We start from the raw sequence: 21,668 nt of genomic DNA, 5'->3' as shown, positions 1-21,668 counted from the left end.
TGCAAAAAAGCACAATTTGATGTATAAACAATCACCAGAATAAAGGAAATAGTGTTTAATGCTCAAGATTTTCCGGCCAAGGACCCCACAGACCGCCTGTTTCATATGTCCCCAGGAATGTTGAAATGAAATCTGTATACATCCTTGTGACCCTCTATAGACCTATAAACAATAAAACAACAGTAATAGTGTTTCTTGCTTCTTCAATTGGCAGATTATGAGACAATGGGGCCCTAGGGACAGATATGCAAAGAGCCCCACCACCTTTCCTACACAGGAACAAGACACAGTTTTTGTGGTGGTTTTGTGTCTGTTTGTAGTCATTATATATATTTTTGTGATTTTGTATTTCTTTAAGGTAATTTTGTGTGTTTTTTTTTTGGTTGTATTGTGTCGCTTCCTAGTCATGTTGTATTTGTTTTGTGTCTCTTTGCAGTTGTTTTGCTTGTTTTGTAGTTATTGTGTACCTCTTTGCAGTTCCTTTGCATCTCTTTGTGGTCATTATGAGTCTCCTCCTCATCAGTAGGCGCTTCATCTTTGGTTGTTTTATGTCTGTCTGTTTGTTTTGCCCCTTTTCTTAGTTATCTTGTGTCTCTTTGCAGATCCTTTGCATCTCTTTGTTTTCTTTTAGTGCCTCTTCCTGGTCAGTATGAGTTCATTTGAGTGGCATTTTGCAGGTGAAGGCCAGGGGGGGCCTTGACACTTTGGGCCCCTTCAGTAATCCATCCATGGCTACTACTACTACTACATAACACAGTATATAACAAATAATAATAATAAACAATAATAGTCTGATAATAATGTTGTTTCTTAATATTATTAATTATTTTGTTACCATTATTACTTTATTGTTTTACTAAACATGTATATAAACTGTATGTATATTAGAAATATGTTTGGTTGTGTACAGATTTTGTGTATTCCTGCTGCATGACTGTGGAAAAGCACTGCTTGTATTCTGGATCAATATTTCCTGTTTAACTGATTCATAATAAACAGCTCTCACATATTAACTTTTTAATAAGTGCTCAGCCCCAGCCTGCCCTTCTCTCCTCTCCCACTAGTGTAAACTGAATCCCCTATTACATTACGGCGACGCAACTTTTGAGCTGCTCCCCCAAATTCCTACCAGCAGCCTACTTTAGACAAGTCGTCGCCATTTTATTAAGCGTCTAAATAGCCCTCCCCAATCGCCTATTATGAACCGCAATGAGATCCTGTGCTGTGTTCGCCGTTTTATCTCCTCCTCTGGCCACATGAAAATGGCCACGCAATTGCATTCCCGCACATCCACCAACCCCTCTGCACTGTCACAGCCTGTAACCCCGCACACATCCACACACACACACACACACACACACACACACACATACGCACACACACGCTGCTGCAGCCCTTCAGCCCCGTCGTCCTGACACGTTAACAGCTCGTGTGAGCACAATCTGAGCCATTATTACTGGCGGGCGGCAGATGTAACTTTCCCCGAGAGAAGTGGAAAGCAAAAATAAGATCCAGTGTAACCAGTCCGCCACCTAGCTGCGGAGACGCGCCGACGAAGATCTGTCGACTAGTGTGATTATGAAAACACCCGCGCCAATGTTGTTGCACAGTAGGCTCTGCGCTCCGATGAGACTGAAACTCGGTTTTAGGAGGTGTTTTAACCTCCGCTGGCCTTAGTTATGTAATCAAAGCAACATCTAATGCACCAAAAAGCTCCGGATTGCTGTTGGTGCGAAGGGGCGAGCAGGACAGCAACACCTTAACCTCCTGCCTAAACGCAGTTGGCTCCGGGACGCGCTCTCGGGTAAGTAGCCTACGTAGCCTTATTACAGATTTTCATGGCAGTCTGTATTAATGTGTGCAGGCCTGTCATCATCAGCGAGCTCACACAGCACTGGAGGTTACTGGGGATTTTGTGCATCCGATTTGCGCTAATTTTATCCCTTGTTGCTGAGTATGTTTCCCCCCGTGTTCTCCGTGCACGGTGATATTTCTTATTTCAATGTTGCTGACACCAGCAGAAGGGCTGGCAGAGGACAGATAGGAGAGAAAAAAGGTGGCTCGGGGACTAAGCCACATCACAAACACCACTAGCAAGCACATTTTTGATGCTACGTAGCAAGCCCACTTCCATGTTGAGTTTCTATTCGTGCGTGTTTTTTTCAGGGCGCTCAAATGCGCTTTATATTTCATTACGGAGATAGGAGTGACGACAACAACAACACGTGCATGTGTGTATCATTTGTAAGTGCGACAGCATCAGGCGGATAGTGATTTTCAGAGGTGCGCAAAGTCATTATGGAGAAGGAAGCCCCTGTTGACGTCCTCAGTAAACCAGTGATAGGTTGCTCCAGTGCGGTAACACCCCCACTGCCCATACTGTATCTACAGTAGCAACATCAGTCAACCTACGCAGCTGCGACCTGGGTACACAATGTACGACCAACACACTTGTAATACACTAACTAGGAGAAAGTGTGTGTGTGAGGAGGAGGGAGACTCACGTGAGAAACTTCCCCTGTATATGTGGAGTGGAGTGGAGGCTTCACGGCTCAGTGTTTTTTAAGATGCCATCACAGCAGCCCTAATTTCCAGCAGGGGCTTCTGTGCTGTTGTCAGGCAGATGATAATGGTGTTGTAGTTATTGATAATAACACCGTCATGGGATGGTGATGATGGCTGGAAATATGGTGGGCCATTATCATGATTTAATCGTCGCCTCAGCGCTGCCGAGGAACCCACACTGACTGCAGTGTCAAGTCCACCCATCATCCTGTCACTGGAAATAGCTTCTGGTCTAATGTTGGAATAATTTTGAGTTATGTGTGAGAGGTATAGCTCTGGAGAGTATAAAAAGCTATTAGTATGCACTTTGACTGATGTTGAATGGGCTTGCCCTTTTAAGTTTGAAAACCTGCCACTCTTATTCTCTTCTTATAGTAACTCTGCACAACAGGATTGTAAGTCATATCATCAGAGGCTTGGGCTCGAGTCACATGACTTGGACTCCAGTCACAAATTAGATGACTTTAGAAGCTATCCAAAACCAAAAAAGACTTGCAACTGGACTTGGACGTCAACACCAATGACTCATGACTTCACTTGGACTTGAGCCTTTCGACTTGTTACCTTCCCCCAAGCTCAAAGACTACAAAATATGATATTTCAAAAAGGTGCCATGGATCAATCAATTTCCCTTAATTTCCTTAATAAACTAAAGCTATTAATTCCCAGCATGTCGACACTTACGATCCATTTTGTTTGAGCCAATCCGATAGCATCCAGTCGAGTTGCACCCATTAAAAACTAGCATTATGCTGTGTTCCATTTCCCTTAGAAGATGGTGGTCAAAGCTAGAAATGACGTCACACCCAAGCTGATCGTACTCCAGTACAACAAGTTGGAAAACCAAGATGTTAAAGCAATACCAATTAATGAGAAGGCATAACGCTGTGCTTTGCGCATACAAACACCGTAGCAACAGATAGAAGTTGGACGTTACTGGGTGTAGGGCTGTTTTAATGAGACACAAACATGACAGCAGTGCTAGTAAACAGTATGTTACTACAGCTTTCACTACTGTTGATGCACGGAGCAGCCATATTGGATTTTGAGGTTGGTGTTGGTGAGGTTCTTCCAACCTCCTGAGCTGGGAATCCGACTTCAGGGGGCATTCCAGTTGAAATTTCTGACTGGTTACTAGGAACTTTCGACTTCCTAGTACAAATGGAATGCAGCATCATAAGCGCCAGTTGAGAAAAATGATACCAAAGGTAATCTTGTTTGCTTGATGGCCAACAATAAAACAAATGGCAGTATGCAAAACCTGCGGGTAAACAACTTCCAACAAACTTGTTTTAATAAATAAATACAAATTTTAAAACGCATTCATAATTTTGGCAAACAAATATGTTATTACCCTGCTGTTAAAATTGCATTACATTTGGCGAGGAGCGCTTTATGACTTGTTTAGGACTCGAAACCCAAAGTTTAGGACTTGGGACTTGACCTTGAACTTGTCGGTCCTGACTTGGGACTTCAGTGCAAAAGCCTGAGACTCAGTTGTGACTTGCAAAACAATGAACTGGTCCCACCTCTGCCTGAGACTCGACCTTCCCCTCTTCTTCACACAGGTCAGGCCTTTGGAGCAGAGGTCATGATAAAAGCGGCTGCAGTTGTTTGAGAGGACCACTGTCCATCCCTATGCTCATTTTATTTGATTATAAGGAGGTTTGGCCTTGCTTTCCAAAACTGTTACATAACAGCAGTTACTGGAACAGATGTTGATTTGAGCTCCGTATGATTCAAGGAAAAGAGTTTGGGTGTGGAGGGACCGAGAGGCAGGAGAGATAGCCCACTGAGCTCTTAAATAAAAACATTATCTGAGATGCTCTTGTGAGTCTAAGGGGGCAGTTCAGTGCGTTGAGAGACAGATGAGCTATTTCATAAGAGGCTCTCAGGAGAGGAGCTGCAAGAATGCTTGGCAGGGTGTGTTTTATTAGAAAATGGATGAGCGTCTCTCTTAATGAGAGAGAGAGTATAATGAAGGAAGCGTGACAGAAGATGCTGCTTCCCCTCGATATGTTAAAAACTGGGCTGAGAGCAGTGCAAGTGAGCGAGAGTGAAAGTTTTTTTTTTCTGCCGAGGAGAATGTTATTTTAGGGTGTGTTACTTGCTGTAATGTCACATTAAAAGTCAATTTACAATGGGGTCAATGAAAAGCTTACTTGACTTAGAGGAAGCAATGGGAGGAGGAATTTGCACTCCTTTCCAAAAATAAGTTTTACCCTTTCCTACGGATTTTTGTTACCACTACTGAAAGGGGAGGAGGGGAATGGTCGGACTGTGAATGGAGGGATTTAGGTTGGAGAGGAGGAAAAGAACGAAGTGGAGGAGGAAATATGGTTCTGATTAACATGGATACAGTGTATGAGTTGACCATTTTACTGTGTGGTCTACAGAGAGAGGGAGAGAGGGAGTGGATGGGACTAATAGAGAATGCATGCAAAAGCTTTCTGCCAAACATGAAAAGGGGAGTTTCGGAGAGAAAAGAAAGTACAGCAGAGGGAAGGGTGGGAGGAGAAGTGCTTGTGGGAGTAGCTGAGAACAGAAGGCGCAAAGACAGTGGGGAGAGAAGGGGAGGAGACTGGATCAAGTGTTTGAATTAGTCAGGAGCTGATTGATTGATATATTGATCCGGGGAGAGGAGGCAGAGTGAGGATTAGAGCAAAAGTAAAAGTGTAGAGGTTTAGGGAGCTGTCTTTCACAGCTGCCGTTATTTACAGATTGTTAGCGAAAACCAGCTGAGGCTGTTTTTTTGAAGAATGTGAGTAGGTCTTTCTTCCAGTTAGTGCCGACATTCTGGGAATCGGTGGCGCTGATTGGCCCCCTGGGTTTTCTGTATGATGAGATCATCTCTGTGGACACAGACTTTAGCACCTCTCCACAGCTGCCTAGAAGACGGGGACTTTCCCCTCAATTCCTGTACTGCTGCTACTCAGCATCTGAGCTCACTGAAATGACTAATCACTGGCCTCTCTATCTTTCTGTCTGTCTTTTCTTCCCTTCTCTCTCTCTGCCTCAAACTTACTCCATCTCAGTTCAAGCCCAAAAGGACAAGAGAGACCTTCCTTCGCTGGATGAAGGAGCCCAGCTGTGATTGGACTATTACAGGATATTCTTTTGGAGATCTCCTGACCTACACCTGCTTTCTGCTTTTTGCCCTTGACCTCAACACCCCCATTTAAAAGTGTTATACTGGAAACCCCACAGCATCCTGCATCTCCCCCCTGACTTCTCTGATGGACCAGAGAGTGAAGGGGGGAACCCCTCCAACCACAACTCTGGACCCCACCTCTGCATCTGAAGACTCTGAAGTGGCAGAGAAAAAGAGGAGGGGTGAGGGGGAGAATGGAGATGTAGGGGAAAAGGAGGAGGAGAAAAGAGGAGCAGGGAAGAAGAGAGAGGGAGATAAGGGGGCAGTGCTGGAGCTGCTCATCGAGGGGCGCTGTGGAAGCGCAGGGCAGCAGCAGCTTCAGATCTCTGGCAGGGAGACCAGCTGCCCCGAGGGGAATGTGCGACTCCGAATTGGACTCCAGGCCAAGCGCACCAAGAAACCGCCCAAGATCTTGGAGAGCTACGTCTGCAAGCCCACCATCAGGACCTATCAGAGACAAGGCAGGGGGGGACTGGTAAAGGGGGATGGAGACGGAGGACCGCAGAACAAAACCAGCTCTGCTCCAGTCGAGGCAACCAGAGATCAACGCTCAGGCTTGGATGCTGTCCAGACCACATCCAAACTAACTGCATCTGCTGCTTCACCACCACTTGCATCGTCATCATCATCTTCGCAGCCAGTGTCGTCATCATCAACATTTACCACAGCTTCCACGACAGCCTCAGTCCCTGCCATTACCAGCCAAGGGACCAAGTCAGCCAAACAGGTAAGTTAGAGTGCACACACACAGATTAACTCATGTCAGCTGCCAGTATTAAATCTGCAAGCCGATAATGGAAAAGTGTTACAGTGACTGAAGGTGTGCACACATGTGCTGTAGCTCTGCTTTGTTGCTCATCTTGCAGTTAACAGCCAGACATACTTATATGGTGCAAAATCCCTCAGCTTTGTGCTCAGTTGTAATAAGGTCAAATAAGCCATTGTCTCAATACTGAAACCTAAGCAGCCCATTTAAATAAACAGACCTATAAATAGGACAACAGCACGGCAACCACTTGGAGCTATTACAGACATTGGTCCATCAGTCCCTATGACAATCACCCAAGGGAAAGCTTATTGCTTTAGCTGCACAAACGCCACTCAAGCTGCAGCATACCAAAATTACAGGACAAGTACGAAATGTCAAGCCTTCTCATCTGTATTAGTGGCAATTTATAGCTACCAATAGCGCAGCTTTCTCTCTCTCTTTCTGTCTCTGCTTGGCTCTCTATATCTGTCCCTCTCTTCTATTTTTACATCCCCTCTTTCCTCTACCTGCTCTCATTTATCTTTCACTCCCCCTCTGTCCCTGTCCCACTCCCTTCCTCTCTGTTTCTCTGCCTTTGTATTTCTCCTTTCTGTGTCAACCCCATTCCTGTTTCCATCACCTCACTCTCTCCTTCTCTTCAGTATGCCCTCTTTTCTCTGCCTGATTGAGTCATTTTGTCCTCACTCTCTCTTTTAATGGGCGGACAAAAACAAAAGAATTTGAGTTGTTGTCTCTTCCCCATTGTCCTTCGTCATTGTCAACAGCAAACTAATGGATGTCACAGCCATTGTTGTCTATGACAGAGATTCCCTGTTTGCACTCCCCAGGTTCCTATCAAACTGGCCGATAAGACAGAGGTGAATTCAAATGGCTCATCAGAGAGAGTGAAGAAAGAGAAGCTTCCTAGTGTCAATGGCCAGCCTGTCTCTGCAGGACACAAACCCTGCTCACCCACAACAGACCAGACAGCTACAACTACTCCTTCTGCTGCGTGCATCCAAGCCCCGTCTGCATCGGACACCAGGAACGAAGGCAAGACCTCCAAGAAACATAATGGTTTGGTGCAAACAACAAAACAGAAGGGACTGTCCAATGGGAAAGGCTCCGGCGACATCCTTGGCACTTCCACCGCGTCGAAAAGCAAAGCTGGAAAACACAGCACTTCCTCCTCTGCTTCCTCCATGGACTCCTCTACAAGACCTCCAGCCTCCACCAGCTCTCATAAAGAACAGTCCAGTAAGAGTAAGCCAGATTCTCCTTCCTCTCCTTCAGTCAACTCTAAACCACAGTCCTCCCCCACTGTGGATGTCTCCTCTGCCCAATCCCAAGATCAGGATCCCTCTTTAGAGAAAAAGAAAGACAGAGAGAGGAAAGCAAAAAAGGAGAAACGGAAAGACAAAAAATCAAAGCGAGACAGATTGGAGGCCGAAAGAGCAAAGAGTGAGGGCAGAAAGGAGGAAGGCAAGAAGAAGAAAAAGGAGAAAGGGAAGGATGGGAAATCAAGGCATGGAAAAGAAAAGGATGAAAGACATAGGACTGATGATACATGGAGGGATGAACTAAAGATTGAAAGAGGAAAGGCTGAGACAAAGAGGGACAAGCTTAGCCCAGACAGACAAAAAACAGAGGATAATAAATGTGGTGAGACAGCTGATGGTGGTAAACTGGATAAAACCTGTAAAGTAGTGAATCCAGGCAGAGCAGATGAGATAGAAAAGACGGATGACAGTTGCAAGCCAGTTAAACAAGCTGAGCCAGCAACAGGTGACACCAGTAAATCAAAAGAACAAGACGTCTCAAGACATTCAACTGTGCCTCCAAGCCACCCCTCTTCTTCTGCTCCTCCCTTCCTGCCCACTCCCTCTGCCCGTGCCCCCGTCTCTCCCCCTTCTTCCCCCCAAGAGCAGGACAGCCGCCCGCTCAAGAAACGTAAAGCCAGACGGCCCAGCTGGACCAAGCTGGTGCACCGGGCTCAGAGGGCGGAAAATCAGGAAGCCCCGTCAGATTCCCAACATAATCCTTTACTAAGTTTCCCCCAGAACCCCAAGACATCCCTTCCTGCCAAGGCCACTATCCAGCAGACTGATGAGTCACACCCAGCTCCGTCTAGCTCCTTAACCAGCAGCTCCTCCCCTCTCTCTGCTGCAACCAAACCTCCATCCCCAAAGCAGAGTCACCCCACATCAGACCCTAGCCCCCCTGCTTCCAGATGCCCCCTAACCCCTGCCCGAAAAAGGGGCCGCCCTAAATCCCACAGCTCTAGCTTAGATGAACCTCCCCCTAGACTTTCTCCAAGCGCTGTCCCAACTGAGGTGCCTCTTCTGGGGTGTGACGGAGTTCAGAAAGCCCCTGTGCTGGAGCCAAGTCCCAAACTGCAGTGTGCTGCTCAGTCTAAATCCAGCCCCAAGAAGCGTGGCCGTCCTCCCAAACGACCCCTCCCCGAGGACCAGAGTGGAGATGCACTGAATCGCACTGACAGGGGTAAAGATTTTCATCCTCCTGAGAAGGGGAACCGGCAGCTAAAGATCAGGAGGCTGATTAACGAGATGAAGAAAAGAAAGAAGAGGAGACTTCACAAGGTAATGCTGTCGGGGTATGTGGGAAAGGAGGGAAGGGAAGGCCAGGCAGCAGATGGTGAGACCTCTCTAAGAATGTGTAAATCGATAGAGGCTACAACAGTACACACACTCTCAGCTCTGTCCTCCTCCTTTGGGAGTAAACTGGGCCCTCAGATCAATGTGAGCAAGAGAGGGACCATCTACATGGGCAAGAGGCGAGGACGCAAGCCTAAAGCCCAAACAGCTAATTCCAACTCCCAGAGCACCACTCAGTCATCGCTGTTTACCAATCCCTCTGAAACATCTCTCTTCTCATCTAACCAACCCCAGCCTCCTCCCTCCCACCCATTTCCCTCCCCATCTCTCACCCACTCCAGTGGGGCCCAGAGCCCTTATAGTGAAGGCAGCCTCACAGAGCCAACATCCTCCCTACTTTTTCCTCATACCTTCTCCCTCCCTTCCCCATCATCCTCCTGTACCTCCCCTCGTCCTCCCTCCTCCTCATCCCTCTCTCCCTTTGTGAAGAAGAGTTGTCCGTGCCAGGGAAGGCATCACTTCCCCTTTCACCAGTCTTCATGTAAGCTCTCCTGTCCCACCCCACCGCTGCATCACACACCCGGCTCTCCTGGCCATCTGAAAGAGGCCACTCCCTCCCCCAGGAGTGAGTCACACAGCGAGGAGACGCTGCCTAGCGATAGTGGGATTGGAACGGATAACAACAGTGTTTCCGAACGAGCGGAGATGAGGGGAGTTCGAGGCATGCTCAGGTTGGGTCAGGGGTCAGGAGTGACTCTAGGGAGTCAAAGGCACCCCTCCTCTCTTGTGGATCGTCCCTCTCCTGTCTCTTCACCCCTCTCTCTCATGCCCAGACACACAAACCCCATCGGCAACTCTACTTCTGCGGAGCGGCACAGGGAAAGACACAGGCACAGGCGAAGGGATTACGACTGTTCCTCCTCCTGCACTTGCATGTGCCCATGCCCCTGCCCAGGACACAACAAGTGCACTCATTCGGACTATTACTCTTGCCTTGGGCACAATGCACTGAAGAGACAGAAAAATAAGCATAAGAAGAAGCACCAGCAGCTGCACATGCAGGATCCAGAGTTTCTGGCAGAGCTAGAGGATCTGATTGGTCAGTTTAGTGAGGTCCATATCGGACGGCGAAGCTGGGCCAGGACGGGGCTTGGACAGGGCTTTGATGGGAGTGGGAATGCTGCTGGAGGAAGGCGTCATCACTCCTCCTCCCATTCTCTCCGCTCCAACATCTTCAGGATTAATCTGAATGGCTTCTACTCTCCTCACCCTTCATCTTACTCTGCTAATCCCTCCTTCTCCCCCCAACCTTTCTACCCCTGCCAGCCTGTGCATTGCAACAGGAAGCCAGACCGCAGGCAGTGTGGTTGCCCGTCAAAGTTCCAGGAGACCATCGAAAACATGGGCTTTTACAGCAGCTATCCCCCGGCCACGACACTTTACCACCACCTCCCTAGCTCCTACCCGCTTCCCTCTCCACACCAGTACGCACCCCATCAGCCCCATCATGCCCACTTCCTCCTCAACCCCGCCCGATTCCACAGGCGGAGGAGCAGGTTGCTGAGGGAGGGAGCTTTAGGGGGAGAGGTCGATGGAGATATAGGAGGAGGCAGTGGAGGAGGACCACACCTCAGCTCAGGGTTCACGTCTGGCCTCTCCTGTGGCTGTGGGAGGAGTGAACACAAACACAAGCATAAACACCGTCACAGGCACTGCGAGCGAGACTTGGATGATGAGGAGGAGTTACACGAGGATGAGGAGGAAGACGGAATGGAGAGGGAGGGGTTGGCCAGTTCAAAGCCAAGGTCAGGGTTCATTTTGGGGCAAGGAGAAGGAGGAAGGAAAGGGGCAAGAGGAACGGGGAGTATGCTGTCTAAAGAATCATCTTGGTTATGTGAGAATGGAAGTGATTCCTTCTCCTCTGCTGCTGCTGCTGCCACATCATCGTCATCTTCAGCAGAGAGGTACAAACACACATCTCTCACCTCCCTGGGGCTGGGCTCCTCTCACCTGTCTTCATTTGGAGGAAGCTGGGGCGGCCTGGGCCAGAGCTGGTCAAAATTCGGGGGCCTGGGAGGCACAGGATTTGGAAATTCAACTCCCAGCTGGAGAGGCTTCACCGGGGAGCAGCACACAGGCAGGCAGATTGCATCAGACGGAGAGGACGAAGACGGCGAGGACGACTCGCACCCGTACAGAACGTCCCCGTCGCCGACACACACCAACCTGTTCACATCCGCTGCCATGGCAACAGGGGGGAGGGGTCTGAGGAGTGGATTGGCTGGTAGGAATCCAGGAAGTGGAGACAGGTCATGGAGGAGAGATGAGCCAGCGTGGACCGAGAGGAGAGAAGCAGGTGAGGACGCATGAATGGTTTGATCGGTGAATGTGTGAATGAATAGAGCGCTGTGCTTCTGTCTGATGTCTCAGTATGAGGTCATGTTAGCATTAGTGCTAAAGCTGGTACAAATACTGCAATGGTAGTATTTCTCTGGCTGGAAACTGTGCCGATGAATGCTGCTAAAAGCTCCATTGCTTCTTGAGTTGTGTGAATGCACAGTTGAATTCTGTTACTGGCAGAAAATATGCATAACTAGAACCCTGACAGTAATTTAGGTTATATGGAAAATCTAACATCAACTGTGCTTATCATTGAAATACAACAACAGCACCCAAAACATGACAGCCAGCTGAGTGAATAGGTTTTATGCCAAGAGGCTCTTTTCACTTGCACAGTATGACAGATTTTTATATTTGCCCAATGTGGAGATGAGATTGTGGCACCAATAGTTTGCCCAGTATAGTGACAGCATTGCTTTTTCTCAGGTGTTGTTGAGCCACACATCAAAGCCTGGAGGGTGTTTGAGAGGAAATCAGACTCCGTTCTTTTTATAGCCAATTTCAGACTCCCTCTCTGCTGTGCAGGGGACGTGCCTAACACACACATAAACACAACCACTCAGCAACCACTCTCTGTCGGAATTTTTAAAAAGTGTTATAGCAGGAGGGCAGCATCTTGATGGGAATCTTCCAGAAAATCTTTGAAATCTTCCCCGGCCTGCAGCGAACCACACGCTGTTGCAGCCCGGGGCTACCCAGTGAACACAGTCATTAGTTAACCACCAGATTGGCTATTTAAAGCCTGGCCTATCCCTCACTGCTGGCCAACAGGGCCTATTTGACTTGGAAAAATCCAATAAGGAAAGAGTGGTCAGTCTTGTCAGGGACTGTGGAAAATGGAACAAAAAGATAGATGACCTCAGGAGCGATTGATGAAGGAACAGCACGGAGGTCAGAATGGGGGCGAAGAGAGCCTGTGAAGGGAAAATGTTGTTTTTGAGAGAAGTGGAATACATTTGACATCAGTTCATCATCTAACTAAACACACATGTGTTTTGCAGTGCAGCACGCTAGCACGGGCACACTCATGCACATATTTTCTCCCTTTCTGTATCTACTCAGCCTTTTGAGGTTGTGTTCCACATTAGCTGAATGTGCAAAAACAGTTTTTTTGTGCATATGTGTGCATGTTCATATTTCACATTCTGCACAGCGTCAGTTCTTGTGTTTTTTTTGTGGGTGCATATGTGTGTACATAAATTATTGTTAATGCATTTCCCAGAAGTGAACTGGTCAGAGGAAATGTTGTGACTCACCTAATCGGTGTCCCATCCGCATGACTCAGCCTAGACTGGCCTCACCTCACACCTCCTGCTGGCTCAATCACTGATCCACATCTGTCTCATTTCCTCTCTGCCACTTACACCCCTCCTCTGCCTCAACCCCTCCCTCCCTCTTTCCATTTCAACGACTGCAGGTTTACAAGGTGACTCAAGAAGCCGGGGGCAGCAGAAAAGTGTGCCAACGCCAGACGGTGTGGCGGGGAAAAACAAAAGAAGGCCAGGGCGGCCCAGAAAGCACCCACTGCCCTCCACGGCATCCTCCCCCACGCACTCATCTGCAGCTCCGTCCATGTCATCACCCGACCTCTTGCCAGGACACAGCAGAGATGGGAGAGAACTGGGAGGGAGGAAAGACGAAAGAGGGCCAGAGAGAGATAAAGGAGGCGACTCGGTGCAGCAGGTGACGGAGCTGGAGCTGCAGGCCAAGAGGAAGAGAGGACGGAAGAGAAAACATGGTGACTCTCCTTGTCATCAGAGGTAAACACTCACAACTGTATTATGAGCTGGTTGACTTGAAAATTCAATACAACCACTCACTACTGCTATATTAACCCACTGTTTTCAGCACTGTGTGCTAAACCAGTGCCTTTTCTCTCTTTCTCTTTTTCCTCTCTATCATTCTATCTCTCTCTCTTCATGCTTTCCTTTTAGTGTTGCTGAGGACAAACCCGAGTGTGACACGCCCCCTGAGTGTTTTAGCCAACCAGATGTCGAGCAGGCTCCATCCCAACCAGTAACCATCCAAAGAGAGGAGAGAGCAGACGGTCCTCCCAGGAAGAAGTTTCTGAGGGCGGGTCTTTACTCTGATGATTACAAAACTACAGAGTGAGTCGACTGAAGTCACTAACAAACAACTGTAACTTTTGGGATTTTTTTTGTTACCAGGTTTTTATGTTTAAAATGTGTGTCTTTCTTAGCCCGCCCTCCCAAGTCCAGCAGCTGTGCAGAGAGAGTATGGAATACACACCAGGGGAGCATGAATACAGCCTTTTACCTGCTCCCATACACGTTGGTGAGTATTTCAGAACATTCAAACACTGTTGTAATTTGTTGTGGCTGTGATAGCTCATCCAAACTCCCTTTGTGTCCTCCAGGGAAGTACCTTAGGCTGAAGCGGATTCATTTCCAGTTACCCTATGATGTTATGTGGCTGTGGCAGAACAATCAGGTACAGCAGAGCCCCATAACCATAGACTGTATATCAAGATGGTCAATGCATCTCCACTAAGCCCCCAGGAAAGCAGCTCAGCTTTGCCTCCAATTTTTCTCAGTGGCCTCTTGTAGTATTGCGGCAAGAAAATCACCTGCAGCTCAAAAGGCATTTTTCCCATAGACCACTATTATAAAAGAGTCGTCTGTAAAACTGTTGACAGGACACCTCGAACTGCAAACAAGGTCAATTATGGCTTTTTCTATTATGAATTTTTGATCTATTGAGGTTTTATATTTGTGAAACTTTCCTCAATGTAAAGTCTATGAGCCATGTGGTAACTCGTGGGCGGGGCCAGCAGGAGAAACACCACTGCGCATATTCAGTGTGCCAAATACCGTGGACATAAACCTGGAAGCTAGAAACTTTTTATGACGTATGCGCAACGCAAGTAGTTCCACTTGACTCAATAGGCACCATCTTTGGGTCTGGTATCTAATTCTTATTATACATTTATGGTCTCCACTTCCTCTCACTGTACAAAAATGAAGCCAAAGTATCCTGGATACATGTGCTGCCATCTTGCACTGGTGACATGATTTGAGACAGTCTGCACAGAAGCAATCAGGAAGTGGAGCCACGGCATCAAATAATGAACTCAACTCAGACTATTGAGAAAAACCCCATACCGGTGTCCCCATTCCCTCAGTCCTCACCTACGGTCATGAGCTCTGGGTGGTGACCGAAAGAATGAGATCACGGCTCATGGATACAAGCAGCTGACATGAGTTTCCTCCGTGGGTGGCTGGGCTCAGCCTTAGAGATAGGGGGAGGAGCTCTGACATCCACAGGGAGCTCAGAGTAGAGCCGCTGGTCCTTCGCTTCGAAAGGGGTCAGTTGAGGTGGTTCGGGCATCTGATCAGGATGCCTCCTGGGCACCTCCCGTTAGAGGTGTTCCAGACACGTCCCACTGGTAGGAGGCCTCGGGGCAGACCCAGAACATGCTGGAGGGATTACATATCTCATCTGGCCTGAAAGTATATCCGCATTAAAAGATTTACCTATAATGACAGAAACTATCTTTGGGGAAAAATGTATTTGACTCCTCTAACATGGAGGGGGTGGGGTTTATGACCTATACTGCAGCCAGCCACTAGGGGGAAATTGAGATATTTTGGCTTCACTTTTGGGGAGTAGTCATACCTTCCATCTTTATATACAGTCATTTCTCCTAACACAGAATCAAGAAGTAAAACATTCAAGCTGAAGCATCTTTGGATGTATAGTTGTTCCTACACTGATACCAGTACTGGAAATGCCTCTGTACTGCCTAAAATGCTGGATTTGGTATCTGCGAGTATGCAAGTCTATGCATCGAAACCATAACATTTGTTAATTAAATATAAAGTAGTTTCACACAGCAGTTTACCTGGAAATCAATTTTTTGTTCTAATACAGTGGCCTACACAAAGAGCTGCACTGTGTAGCCAATGGCTACTACTGTTTTAGAGCACCGAAGAAGAATTGATTTCTGATAAATAGTGTAACGTTTGCTGTTAGCAATATGTCAGCTATTTGGAACTGGAAAGTCCCACTAGTTTGGGGTTTAACCTGAGCCATGCCATACAACAATGAGTTATATTTTCACATACAAGGAACAGTATGGAATCAGCACTTGGCATCGGCAAATACGGAAGTTCAAGTATTGGAATCGGTATTGTGAAGGAAAAAATGGTACTGGAACATCTCTAGATAAAAGAGTATAACAAAGAGGTTTGTAGAGGGTCTTAATGTACATGTAATTCTTATGTTGTGTTGTCGCAGCTTCAAAAGCAGCCTGCTGTCCCCCTGAAGAGGAAGCGACGTTACTGTGAGTCGCCATTGTTGAACGTCTTATCTCCAGGTTTAGTTGATGGATCAGATCAATGCTCTCCATCAGCGTCTAACTCTGTGTCTGTCTCTCTGTGTCACTCAGGCCGGCTGAAGGAAAGGACTGTATCCTCTCATCAATCAGCGGTGAGTTCATGCGGCTTCACGTTGTTTCATTCCAGCGAAGAATGCAGCTTTAATAAGCGTAAAAACTTACACGCATTTCATTTCACTTCAAAGGAGGAGAGTGCTAGTGACATCACCAGCCTGTTTCCTCACCTCGACATGGAGCCTTTGACCGGCAGTGAGAGGTACGGAAACAACTCAGTGTGTCAAGATAAAGTACTTGAAGCTCTGTTACTGAACTAATGTCAGCGAGCTAATGTTTCTCCCTGTGTGCCGGGCCAGGAGCTTTGTGGTGAAACACCACGTTTTCCTTGTGAGGAACTGGGAGCTCGTGCGAGACAGACAGATCCGACTGAGGATAGAGAGGGAGCGAGAGAGAGACGCAGAGGCAGAGGAGAGGGACTCACAACGCCCGTCCTGTGATGGAGCCAATGGGGACGACAGCCACATCAAGTCAGGTCCATGAAGCAAGTGTGTGTGTTAGTTTTTGTTTCTGTAGGTGTTCGTGTATGCATACGTGTATGTGGTCGAACTCTATACATTTTTATTTCGGCATCTGTATAGATTTCTTCTGGTGTCCCGTGTTGTGTCTTTTACTTTCTGTGTGCATGTATGTGTGCGTGTGTGTGCTCTGCTTACAGCCTGCCGTCCTCATATTTGGCTTGTCTCTCCATATCATACTCAGCAGCGCAAGCAAAGTGGTTTTCCAACCACAGAATTTCAGCCTGCAGAAATGTTTCCCCGTTTCTGTCATCCACCGCTGGTGTCCAAGAACCCAGCAGACATCAACTTTCCCCATTAGCAGTGAAACCACACAGTTTCCATCAAAGACTCCCTGACTGATTGCAGATAGGAATCAAGGGGGAACAAGGGCGTAATTACAGATATATCTGTAAAATGAATGCTGTTGTCTTAACCTCCTCCTACGCCTTCACTAACATACAGAATACTGTTTGACCTCTGACCCTCAGATCAGCAAGTGGGGGTGGAGGTGACGGTTATCAGCAGTGACCCCCACCATCAGAGTCAGGACACCTCCAGCTCGCTCACTGCCAGCCCCTGTGTGAGTGAAGCTCCGCCCACGTACAAGAAAAAATCTTTTAAGAATTCTAATGCCCACAAGGATAAAAATCTGCTTTTGCAATTAGTTGTGCATACTTGTTCACCACAGCCCACCAAAACCCAGAACAGACACGAGGAGGAGGGAGAGGAAGAAAAACGAGGGGAGGAAGAAGTCTGCAGCAGAGAACAGAGGAGGAAACGGCTGAATGATTTACTTTCGACCCTGCAGCATTCATAAGCTAACAGAGAGAGGTGAGTAAGGCATCAGATAGAGAAGCAGGAGGGACATAGACAGTATATGCATTGTCTTGTTGATAGTATCTTCCCTTTACGTAGGTGGGACCACTCTGAGAGAGGGACCAGGCCCACCGTTGGACAGATGGACAGGAACTGATGTCACAACACTGCTATTAACAGTAGCAGTGCCACAGAGAACACGCGAGAAAAAGGAGGAGAGAGATGGAGAATCATAGCAGCTGAAAAAATGCAAGAAAGACATCTCACACACTGACAGATGAGTGTGGTGAACCTAGCGCTCTGAAGGGCATCACACCAAGGATGAAACCATGGCAACAAATCTTTTGTCCAAGTGGCAAGAGATGAGAGAAACAGAGACAGACTGTCCCGGATGAAAGAAAGAAAGGAAAGAAACAGACCAGCTGAAATGAATTTGCACTAGTGCTGGATGATCAAGCACACTAAAGACTGTATGTATGAGTGGACACACTATAAACACACACGCATACACTTTGATTGCTCTTACTTCAGCACCTTAACTGGGAAAGACGGACGTTGGTCGGAGACTGAAAGTGGACATATATGGTACTCAGCATTTTGGCTCTGAAGTTTCCAAGAGACAAAGAGCTCAGGAGGTGCCCGGGGGAACAAAAATGTAGCCTGGGCCCTAAGTAGGTCAAAATTGAACCCTCATTTACTCGTTAAGCTTTCAAAGTCACATTGCACCTTTGGGAAATGACACAAGGAGAAGTGAACCAGTTGAAAGCTGTGGAGACAGTGGTAGGGTTTTTCTTCACTTTACCAAGACAGTGTCTGCTATGTACCAGTGAATAGGCAGGGGAGGGGGTGGGCTTAGTGATAGGAATTTTGGCATCGCTGCAAGAGAATTTCTAATGAGGTTTTAAGAAAGAAGTTATTTTTGAAAAAAAACAAACAAAAAAAAAGACAGCTTGAGCACTGTCTGCTAGAGAGATGGGCAAAATATATTCATGATAGGAATGTTTATTGTTGACTATTTTTCAGTATTGCTTCCTGGGGAAGGGAGGGAGAGGGGTAAAAAAAGTGTTTTGTTTACTTCAGACTGCCTTTGAGAATGTTTTTTTGCTCCAGAGCATTGACAATCAGAATGTCCAAGGGGGGAAGAGAGGAGAGATTTGCCCCAAATGCTCTGTAGAAGTGCCATGTTGTCTTGTGTATGTACCTAAGCGAACTCATGCAGTCTTTAAAAGCAATATCTCCTATGATAAGGACTATATAAGGACTTCCTTTGTCATGTTTTTTTTTTTTCTAGTTGTGAATATTTGAGGATTGGAGGTCATTTTTCTGTACAGTTGCATAGTAGGTTGTTCTCATCCTAGGAGCATCGGGCTAATCCACCTAGTGGAAGTTACCATAAGTTTTAGTTTCATGTGAATGTACATAGAGAGAGAGAGAGAGAAAGACCTGTTTTCCTTCTATCAGCAGTAGCGTGTAAAATTAGTATTATACATGACAATACTATTGGGATTATACATACAACATAATAATCAAACCTTTCATTTTACTAACATGTTTTTAACAGGTTATACAGCTGACCAATATATCAGTCATTTGTCCTTAAAATTGACTATGATTGTATATTAGTTTTTTGTAGAATGACATGAGTTGTCTTTTTTTTTTTTTTTTTTTTTTTTAGCTGAGCGTATGTTTTTTTTATTGGTCAGACAATCAGTGACAGTGAATTAGTTTTTCCAGTGTTAAATTTCTGCTCTCTTTCAGTAGTGTGGCTTCTAATAACAAGCCAAGAAAGTGCAATTTCTTTGACTGTTTACATACTGTATGTATATTTTTCCTCTTTCCTTTTTTAACTAAGAGCACTACATTATTGCCAGTGGATGATTAACTTTATAGCAAAGGTACACATAAAGAGTTATTTATCTAGTTTGCATGACATGTAACCTTTGCCTGTTGCCTCCGATAATGTGCATCTGAAAAACAAAACATCAAAAGCAGTTATAACTCAATGCCATAGAATGTCCGCTCAGACTTTTTGCCTCTGTAACCATGATAATAAAAGCATTTTATGTCTACTAGTACTAAACCCTGCAGACTCTTGGTGTATCAGTTGTAAGTATGGATGGGTTACTGAATGGGCACAGGCCCAGGTGGCACAGGCCCAGGTGGCCATAGTGTCAGGGGCACTATGGCCACCTGGGCCTGTGCCTGTGCCTTCACCTGCTGAATGTCACTCAACACGAACTGACCAGGAAGAGACACAAAAACAAAAGAGATGCAAAGGAACTGCAAAGAGACACAAAATAACTAACAAAAGGGGCAAAACAAACAAAGATGACACAAAATGACCTCAAATAGACACAAAAGGACTACAAATAGAGGCAAATCAACCAAAAGACACAGAATTACCTCAAAGAAGACCTCAAAGAGACAAAACGACCAATGGACACACAAAATGACCTCAAATAGACACAAAAGGACTACAAAAAGGAAAAAAAATCAACCATAAAATGACACAAAACGACTAAAGGAGACACAACATAACTCCAAAAAGGGGAAAAACAACCAAAAAGGTACAAAATCACAACACAAAACCACCAAAGAAGACACAAAACAACCTCAAATAGACATAGAACAACTACAAAAAGGGACAAATCAACCATAAAGAGACACAAAGTGACTACAGGGAGACACACAATGACCCTAAGAGACACAAAATGACAAAAAGGGGCAAAACCATCCTCTAAAGAAACACAAAATGACTAAAAGAAGGGGCAAAACAACCAATAAGAGACACAAAATGACTACGAGGAGACACAAAATGACTACAAAAAGGAGCAAAGCAACCAAAAAGAAACACAAAATGACTACCGGGAGACACAAAACAACCAACTACACATAAAATTACCTAAAAACATCACAAAATGACGTCAAAGAGACACAAAAAATGACCAAAAAGACAAACTTACCAAAAAAAAACCCCACAAAATGATCTCAAAGAGACATGCAATGACCAAAGAAGACACAAAATGACCTCAAGAGACAAAAAAAAAACCTACAAAAAGGAGCAAAACAACCAAAAAGAAACACAAAGACTACTGGGAGACACAAAACAACCGAATACACATCAAATTGCCTAAAAACATCACGAAATGACCCCAGAGAGACACAAAAATGACCAAAAAGATACAAAGTTACCTAACAAAAAAAATCTCAATGATCTCAAAGAGATACACAATGACCAAAGAGGACACAAAATGGCCTCAAGAGAGACAAAATAAATACAAAAAGGAGCAAAACAACCAAAAAGACACAAAATAACCTCAAAGAGACACAAATAAAACTACAAAAAAAGGCAAAACAACCCAAAAAACATCACAAAATTACCTAAAAAAAAACACTAAATGATCTCAATGAGACACAAAATAACCTCAGAGAAGCAAAATAACTACAAAAAGGACAAAACAACCTAAAAAAAAACACAAAATGGCCACAAAAAAAGACTTAAATTGCTACAACAAAAATGAAGCCCAGTACTTCTATGTAGACGATGTGGTGAGGCCTTTTACGTATCTGTGCCCAGGGGGTCATTGTCTCATAATCTGCCCATGGCTGTAAGGCCTTCTTCTTGCTGTGTGTGTGTGTGTGTGTGTTTTGGGAGGTTACTGCAGTGATTTTAATCAGCTCGAGCTAACAGTGCTATCTAGTGGTGTTAGATTGTATATCTCACACTGTGTTGTCCTCCATAATGACCCACAATGGAGGACGCTATCAAAGGAACACGGTTACAAGATGGGGGAGGGCTGCAGCTCACTCCGGAGATTTATTCTCCTCTTTACGCCCTTCACAACATCCCAGGGCATCCTGGGATCTTTTGATCTGAACAAAGAGGTGATAGAAATCTCCTCCATGAACATAAAAGGGACAGAGTGTGTATCAGTAGTTTGGTATTTAGAGTGTTTTACCGAGTCTTTACTTCCTTTGCAATCTGACACATGCAGGTAGTTTCCTGTCACATTTCAGATCGCAACAAATAACAGGACGTGATTTATGCAACTATTTTCTCAGTGGGGTATCCCCTACTTTTTCCCCCACGATGGCTCAACATATAAACTCTGACTAACATGACTTTAAGAGCAAAAATACGACTCAAAGTGCAGCACAAGTTTGGTTTATACTGATCATTTTATTTGGTGTATTTACAAACAAGCACATGCAGGAGGTGGACAGTGACTGACACTAGAGGGGCACTGAACTATATGCAATAGTAGGACACAGGGATGTCTACAGGCTACATGACACCAGAGAGAGAAAGAGGAGGAGGAGGAGGAGGAGGAGGAAGAGGAGGAGGAGGAAGAGATCTCATTGTTACACTTACACACACACATAAGTGAAAGTGCAGGATGTGCAGACACGCCGATGTGCTCACACTCATCTCTGCTTTCACTGCCACATACGCTGCCATGTG

General features: G+C 45.9%; 1 protein-coding gene across 7 annotated transcripts; it reads left to right on the top strand.

The window, feature by feature from the left end:
• The first annotated feature begins 1,540 nt into the window (after positions 1-1,540).
• Positions 1,541-17,611, top strand: LOC117265713 (uncharacterized). 7 transcript variants are annotated; one of them, XR_004502437.2, is made up of 14 exons: positions 1,541-1,804; positions 5,601-6,443; positions 7,313-11,435; positions 12,897-13,239; positions 13,414-13,587; positions 13,680-13,774; positions 13,857-13,930; positions 15,737-15,782; positions 15,888-15,928; positions 16,022-16,092; positions 16,190-16,360; positions 16,879-16,970; positions 17,079-17,221; positions 17,306-17,611. XR_004502437.2 is itself a non-coding variant. In XM_033640356.2 (14 exons), the coding sequence occupies exons 2-13, from the start codon at positions 5,802-5,804 to the stop codon at positions 17,205-17,207; spliced, it is 6,006 nt and encodes a 2,001-aa protein (XP_033496247.1). In that variant the 5' UTR covers positions 1,541-1,804; positions 5,601-5,801; the 3' UTR covers positions 17,208-17,221; positions 17,306-17,611. The 7 variants fall into 7 exon arrangements, 3 of the variants coding, with proteins under 3 accessions (XP_033496247.1, XP_033496248.1, XP_033496250.1); XR_013492185.1 differs by having other exon boundaries at positions 17,288-17,611; XR_004502438.2 differs by having other exon boundaries at positions 16,190-16,378; positions 17,288-17,611.
• Positions 17,612-21,668: the final 4,057 nt, after the last annotated feature.

This window comes from Epinephelus lanceolatus, chromosome 10 (genome assembly GCF_041903045.1).
Source record: "Epinephelus lanceolatus isolate andai-2023 chromosome 10, ASM4190304v1, whole genome shotgun sequence".
NCBI classification, from domain to species: Eukaryota; Metazoa; Chordata; class Actinopteri; order Perciformes; family Serranidae; genus Epinephelus; species Epinephelus lanceolatus.
Note: the sequence above shows the minus strand (reverse complement) of the source record. Positions and strands in the feature narration are given on the sequence as shown.

What these genes read in the sequence shown, in the direction of transcription:
- LOC117265713 (XM_033640356.2), top strand. Translation starts at nt 5,802, where the DNA reads ATGGACCAGAGAGTGAAGGGGGGAACCCCTCCAACCACAACTCTGGAC. An exon ending in GGCTGTGGCAGAACAATCAG is followed by an intron (nt 13,931 to 15,736) that starts GTACAGCAGAGC and finishes GTGTTGTCGCAG; the next exon opens with CTTCAAAAGCAGCCTGCTGT. An exon ending in CCTTTGACCGGCAGTGAGAG is followed by an intron (nt 16,093 to 16,189) that starts GTACGGAAACAA and finishes GTGCCGGGCCAG; the next exon opens with GAGCTTTGTGGTGAAACACC.